The sequence below is a fragment of the Pteropus medius genome, unplaced genomic scaffold (assembly GCF_902729225.1).
Source record: "Pteropus medius unplaced genomic scaffold, Ma_sr-lr_union100, whole genome shotgun sequence".
Lineage (NCBI taxonomy): Eukaryota > Metazoa > Chordata > Mammalia > Chiroptera > Pteropodidae > Pteropus > Pteropus medius.
The window spans coordinates 10,146,531-10,153,229 of record NW_024350927.1 but is presented as its reverse complement, the minus strand read 5'-3'; the positions used below and the strand labels follow the sequence as shown (position 1 = coordinate 10,153,229).

General features: G+C 59.4%; 1 protein-coding gene across 1 annotated transcript in view; it reads left to right on the top strand.

Moving 5' to 3' along the window:
* Positions 1–400: 400 nt before the first annotated feature.
* CCDC27 (coiled-coil domain containing 27) overlaps positions 401–6,699 on the top strand; it is a 16,433-nt gene continuing 10,134 nt past the window's right edge. The window contains exons 1-7 of the mRNA XM_039842037.1: positions 401–458; positions 1,125–1,239; positions 4,248–4,351; positions 4,548–4,693; positions 5,134–5,169; positions 5,875–6,072; positions 6,513–6,648. Coding sequence (XP_039697971.1) covers positions 401–458; positions 1,125–1,239; positions 4,248–4,351; positions 4,548–4,693; positions 5,134–5,169; positions 5,875–6,072; positions 6,513–6,648 — 793 coding nt within the window. The remainder of the gene's footprint in view (positions 459–1,124; positions 1,240–4,247; positions 4,352–4,547; positions 4,694–5,133; positions 5,170–5,874; positions 6,073–6,512; positions 6,649–6,699) is intronic.

The window sequence follows — 6,699 nt, the reverse complement described above, 5'->3', positions numbered from 1 at the left end:
TCCCAGCAGAGTGGCTTGGGTCTGTGTGGCCCCTCCAAATGACCAAATACGGTCTAATTTTCCTAGATCACCACAATGTAGACGCCAAATCATGAAGTGTTTACGAGAGCTCCCAGATCTCAAAGAACGCTCCAGCGTGAGGATCGCAGCCTGCCGGCCCCAGACGGCCAAGACATCAGTCCCCAGGCAAGGTGGCACTTCTGGGAGAATCGATTTCGAGCGACTTCCATACTCGTGGAACACGGACCTCTCTGTGGCCCGAAGGAAGGATTCCTGAGCATTTCCACGTCTTCTCGCCATGAATCACTATCAGCCTGCGTTCCTGGCTGAAAGGGTTTTGAGTTAAGAGCCCCGGCTAAGCCCCTTCAGTGGAGTATGGAAATATCCTGCTTGAGGTAAAATGGAGCTACGAGACCTCGTCTCCGCGCTGGGAAGCCGGGCGGACGACCTCGCGGCAGGTCTGCACTTGGACGTCCCAGGGAGCCGCGACTGGGGCCAGATAAAGACCTCGCGAAAAAAAAGAGGCTACGGACGACCCTCCCTCGTGGACACAGACCCAAAAATGCTTAGAAACTGAGCAAACGGAATAAGACGGTGGGAAAAAAGACAGCACCGCACGATCGCGTGGGCTTTTCCCGCGCATGCGAGGCCGCGTCACGTGAGGGAGCGATCACCCGCCTGACAAAATGCAACATCCGTTCGTGACGAAAACGCCCAGCAAAGTAGGAACCGGAGGCAAATGTCTCGAGCTGCCGGAACTTAGAGCCGACACCTATACGCGTGGGGAAAGAACGCTGCACCCCAAGACCGGAACAGAACGAGGCTCGCAGCACCCCTACTTCGCATCATGTGGCCGGCGGGAAAAGGAAGGTGTAGCGCTTAGACAGCGAGGAGGAAACCGTCTCTATTCCAAACGACGCGGTCGTCGACGCAGAGGACCACAGCGGACCCACGACGAAGCTCACGGACCTGGCAAGTGAGATGAGCGAGGTCGCGGGAGACGCGTCGGCACGTGACCATCAATCGTGCGTCTCCAGAGGCGGAGTTCTGACCGAAGGCAATCCCGTGGACAAAGGGGCCACTGCCACGGCATCCCTGTGTCCTGTCGCCTGTTTGTCATCCAGGTGACTGTGGTGGCCGAGCCTTCCTGACCCAGCGTCCTGACCCCTGGGCCGAGGCTCACACCCGACGACCCCAGAGGCAGCCTCCTGCCTACCGGCCTTGGTACGTGAGGCAGAGGTGAGTTCCGAGGTCACCGCGCCCAGAGCCGCCTCTGGTCCTTCCAATGACCACTCTGCGCACTAAGTCTCCCGCGGCGTAGAACACCCAAGTGGCTCCTGCTTCCCCCAGTGACCTCCGCACGACGCACAGATCGAAATGACTGGGAGTCTTGAAGACACCCACGTTCACAGCAGTGGACGCAAGCCAAGTGCCCTTGACACGTGGCCAGGTCCGCAGGTGTGGACTGTCCCCACGACGGGGCACTGCTCAGCCTTGAGAACAAGGAGGTTCTCACACACGCCCCGTCACGGGTGGACCCGGAGGACACCACGCGAACAGAAACGAGCCGGCCGCGAAAAGCTAAAGCTTGCGGCGGAACAGCGTCCGGAGGCCACGCTGCTCCACGAGCCCGCAGTCCCTGTGGCGCAGGCCGAGGACAGGTGCCCCGGGATGCGGGCCCCTTGCCCTCACCGGAAGAGCGTCTCCGCCACACACGTGTCCCCAGAGTCGCTGTGCAGGATCAGGTGCTGCGGCCCATCGTGGGGGCCACTAGGCCCCTGGGGTGCGGCGGAGGCAGCAGTGCCTCGCCGAGGGGCCCTGGGGCGGCTGATGGGAGTCCCCACTCCAGACGCGGTTGGGCGAGGCGGGGCGTGCGCAGGAGACGTGCGTGCTCCCCGCGGGGTCCGCTGGTGCCCGGAGCGACGGCTCCCTCAGGACCGGGTGAGAATTATTTCTCAGCGTTCCGGACTGGTGAAATAGTGCCATTTCTCATTAAAATATGTCAAAACTTCAAACCTGCGATAAGCTTGTTTAGTACTTTCATATTCGGCTGGAAAAATGACCTGACAACATTATGGGGTAGTAAATTCATTTTTGAATAAAATTCTCTTGGAAAGGATTGTATCATGAATTTCCTTCCGCCAGCAAGAAACGACCTTCCCGCCTCCACCCCCACCCACATAGGGCTTCGCTTCCGGGCTGTGTCCCTTCTCGGTTTTTCCTGGCCAAATGGTCTCCATCCTCAAGGTCACCTCGTGGTCTGGAGCTCTGCGCATCGCTTTAAAGATGGGAAAACAGAAGATAAAAAGGTCGCAACGTGAACCCAGGCGGCCCCACCCCCCACGGGAGGAGTAACCCAGGGACCTTCCGCGAGGCCGGAGGTGTCACCCTAGCCGAATGCATGCCTGCCAGGCAGAAAGCCAGGCTTCTCTCCAAGGAGAGACGCGGACGATGGGTAAGCAGCTGCCCAGTGGTGATCTGGTCCCATCTCTCGATTTTGAACACAGGGCGGATGCAGGACGGGGCAAAGGCCCCCAGACGGGGAGGCCGAGCCTTGCACGGAGGGTCCTGGGGGGAGAGTGTGGACAAAGAATTCGGTCGAAAGGAAAATGTATTAAAGGAGAAAAAGCAAAGACAAAACCCCAGGACGAGGGAAAAAGCCCCGATCGGGGTGTGGGGTCCAGTCGTTCTCCCATCTCCTTCGACGTGGACATGCAGGGAGGACGGGGAGAGGACACAGCCTGAAAAGGTGCGAACATGCGGCACGAGAGGCCGCTGGCCGTGCCCGGCCCTCACGCCTGGGTCCCCACGGCCTCGGCCATAGGCACTGAGTGATTTGCTTTGTGCAGGGCAGCGCTTAAAGGCGCCGTTCCCCTTCATGGTGTGGGGACGGGTTGTCAGCCGTCCCAGCAGAAACCTCCCTTTGTCCCGCAGCTGTCCCCCCGCCCCCCGGCCTGGCCGCAGCCCCGATCAGCACCCTGCCGTCTCTGAATGTGGCCCGATGTAACGCTTTAGTTCCCTGCCTCCCCCCGACATTAGGATGACTTCGTGGGTCGCAGTTATGGACGAAAAGGGGGTTCTAGGGAAAGTGATCTCCCAGGGTGACACGAACGGGCTAGATATTAAACCAGGTCGTGCTCGGAGCCGGCCGCGTGCTGCCAGACGGGGAGGCCCGGCCGATTCGCCGACGGCCAGACCACGAGGAACCTCGGAGCCAAGGAAGATCGCCACCGACATGATTATTCCTCTGTCACGAAGGAAACCAGGGAAACGAAGATGCGAAGCTGCCGCCTACGCGAGTCAACGACGAACCGTGCGCCCCGTTCTCCCCACTCTAATGTCAGGAGGAGGCGTGTCTAGGCGTAGGGGACCTGAGAGGACTCGACGTCCCTTGTCCTGCGCCACAAGAGATGCTCAATGTCCAGGCTGAAGGGAAGTATCGTGTGTACGTACAAAGACGATGCCTCCTCCCCCTCTCTTTGAAAGACCGTTAAAAGCAACACGCACGGCATTGTCTTGTGAGACGTCCTGTAGGTACGTGATACTCGTGTGCTCCTCACGACAGCTGGAACCCGCTGGGAGGATGTTAGGGACCCAGCTGGTAATGATACTTCTACGTTTTACATAAAGCGGTACAATATCAACTCTGCTACACGGGGAAAAGTTCAGGATGTAGGTTGCGAACTCTGAAAAACAGGTGTGAAGAGCACACCTAAAAGTCCGATGGTTAAACGAGAATGAAATTCTATAAAATATTTGACAACTCCCCCCCCAAAATAATAATAAGGAAAGGGAAGTGGAGAACAAGAAATATATGGACAGAGAAAATAAATAAAACGGTAGACCTAAATCGAACCGCATCGATAGTTACGGTAAATGTTCCCGAACGATCCAATTAAAAGAGACGATCAGCACAGGTAACGGGACATCTGCCTGCGTCTAAAAGACGTGCAGATGAAACACACAGACACGAACAGGCTGAAAATGAATGGGTGGAAAATTATGCCATTCTAAATATATTGTCAAAGACGGGCCTTTCGTCAAGGCGAAAAAGTTGATTCTTGAGGAACACGCGACCACCTTAAAGGTGCGATCGAGCCCCACACACGTAAAGCGACATTTACACATTCAAAGCGGGTGACAGAATTCGACAGCCACAGCTGGGAGGTTTTAATGGCCCTTTCTCAGCGAATGGAGAAAAATCAGTCGAGGCAGCGGCTCCGGACACTTCCACCGCCCTCTCCCAGCTGTGACGCACGACACGGAGCCGACTGGGATTGGAGGCTAACTCAGGGTCGCCTCGCTCAGCAGACAGACTCGGGGTGCGGGCAGCACAGAGATATAGAAGCAGGTGAGGAAGCAATTAGGGAAGAAGATGCTGACCCCCAAAGTAGCGTTGCTATAGCCGTGATGCAAAGATGGGCACTGAATTTCCCTACATTTATTTTATGGGTTGGGATCGCCCTAGTATTGCTTTTATCTCTAATGACAGGAGGGTGACCCCAAAATCTTTGCGGCTCATGTGTGTTCTCACGGGCCCCTGCCAGCTCTCGCAGCTTCTGGTTCCGGGCACCCTTCCTGGGTGGAAATCAAGATGGCAGGTCGCACCTCCCGTGAACTGCGGGAAAGGACTGGGAACGTCATGGCTGGAAAGGGCCCTTCGCTGGACCGGACAGAAAGCAGCGAGGGGCATGTGACTCTGAAGTAGGCTGGAGACCTCAGTTCCACGCTCCAACTTCCTTTGAAGCTCTGAGCCAGCGCAGACCGGCCGGCGGTCGTTGGGGGGACGGCGAGCAGGGCGAGCTCGGAGGACCCACGGGGTGGACGCTGGGGCGGCCCATCCGTCTCCTCGGAAAACCCCGCTGCGCTCGCTCCCTCCAGGGGCTGGCATTTTCCGTGCCCTGCAGGACGGGCTGAAGGGGCGGTGGGCTCAGACTAGCTTCCCTTGATCTGAGATAGACGTCACCATTTTAAAGCATGTGCTTGGTGGCATGTAGCACGGTCACGATATTGTGCTGCCCTCAGTACGATCCAGTTCCAGAACATTCCCATGGCCTCAAATGGAGACCGAGCACGCGTTGGGCTGCCGCTCCCGTTCCTCCCTGCCCCCCCCCCGTTCCTCCCTGCCCCCAGCCCCGCAGCCGCCAGCGCGGGCCTGTCTCCGTGGAGGTGCCTGTCCTGGACACTTCACGCCCGTGGGATCACACGCGACGTGGCCCTTTACACCGGCTGCTTTCACCGACTGTCACGTTTTCACACCCACACTGCAGCTTGAGAAACGTGAAGTGGCCGCGCAGAATGTTCCCGGGTGGCAGCCTGGGCGGGGACATGCCAGCACCGCTTCCCACATCCTCGGCAAGTCCCAGAGCCTGGGGCAGGGTGGCTTTAACGAAATGGCAGAGAGGCGTCTACCTCTCCACCCCCCATTCTGTCTTTTTAAAAAAGTGACAATATCAGGGGTTAGGAAGTGCTTCTGAATTGTGGATTTTAGCCAGGGGCGTCTCATTTTCACGTCACAGTCACTGACCCAGGGGTCAGGGTTTCAATAAGGAAAAATATCGATGAGGAAACAGAAGAAAACAGGTCGGGCCACTAAGGCCTCCGGCCCCTTCTCCACCCGGAACCTCCCGCGACCCAGAAGGTGCAGCTTCCGCGTCCCCTGCCCGGTGGAAAATCGAGACGAATGACCTGCTCCGTTTCCATGGAGACGTCTGTGATGCCACACGGAGCTCCCAGGATCCCACGGGACCTGGCGCTTCGGAGGCCGGTCTGCCCCATCTGTGCCGCTGCTGGGTCCAGGCCGCCCTCCCCCGACGCCCTGTTCCAGAGGTCACCTAGTCGCCACTGGGTTGGTCCTCGGTCCCTTGTCCCCAGCTCCTGATGCTGTGTCTGGAGACCAGCCGGCCACCAAAGCCCAGCGCGAGTCCCCCCGCCAGCCTGATGGAGAAGGGCCTGCGGGCCCTGCGGGCGGTGGCCGACCGGGACCGCCACGCCCTCGAGTGCAGACTCGGCGGGAAACAGAGCGTGCTCAGCGAGTCGGCTCACGCCGCGGGCTGGTTCTACCGGCGGCTGGTACGGGCGTGCAGGGGCCTGGGAGGTGACCTGCTTCTCCAGCTGGAGGAGGGCCTCGGGGTGGCCAGCCCAGGGAGCCCCAAATTAGTCTTGGTGACATCGTAATAGGTAGATTCCCGAGGGAGCAAGGAGCAGAGGGAGGATCGTCTGCCTGAGCCTGCCGTGGGGGCAGCTTGACAAGGAGCAAAGCGGGGGGCAGCTGGTGGGGGCGCGGTTAGGCGGGGGGCTCGGCTGGAGAGGCCCGTGGTCTGTCCTATGCGGAGGGAGCCCGGAGGGTCCCATCCCCACAGGCTGCCTGAATGGACGGCGTGTGCAGCTGCTGGAGCGGGGGCCCCGTGCCTGTCCTCGGCAAGCTCGCGGTCGGCAGGGAGGGGACGGACCCCGCCGTCGGCACACGTGCCAGGGCCCTCTCCACCCAGCTGTCCTTTTCCCCACTCCAGCAGAGTGACGTGAAGCAGGACTCCAGCCCCGAGGACACGAGCTTCATGCTGGAGGTGGAGTCGCTGCGAAAGATGTTTCTCCAGAGACCCGACTGCCCGCAGTTTTGCACGCGAGCCACGTCCATGTCCCATTACGGTGAGGCCTGCCGCAGAGGCCCCCCGCCCCGCAGGAAAACCGCCTCCGTCC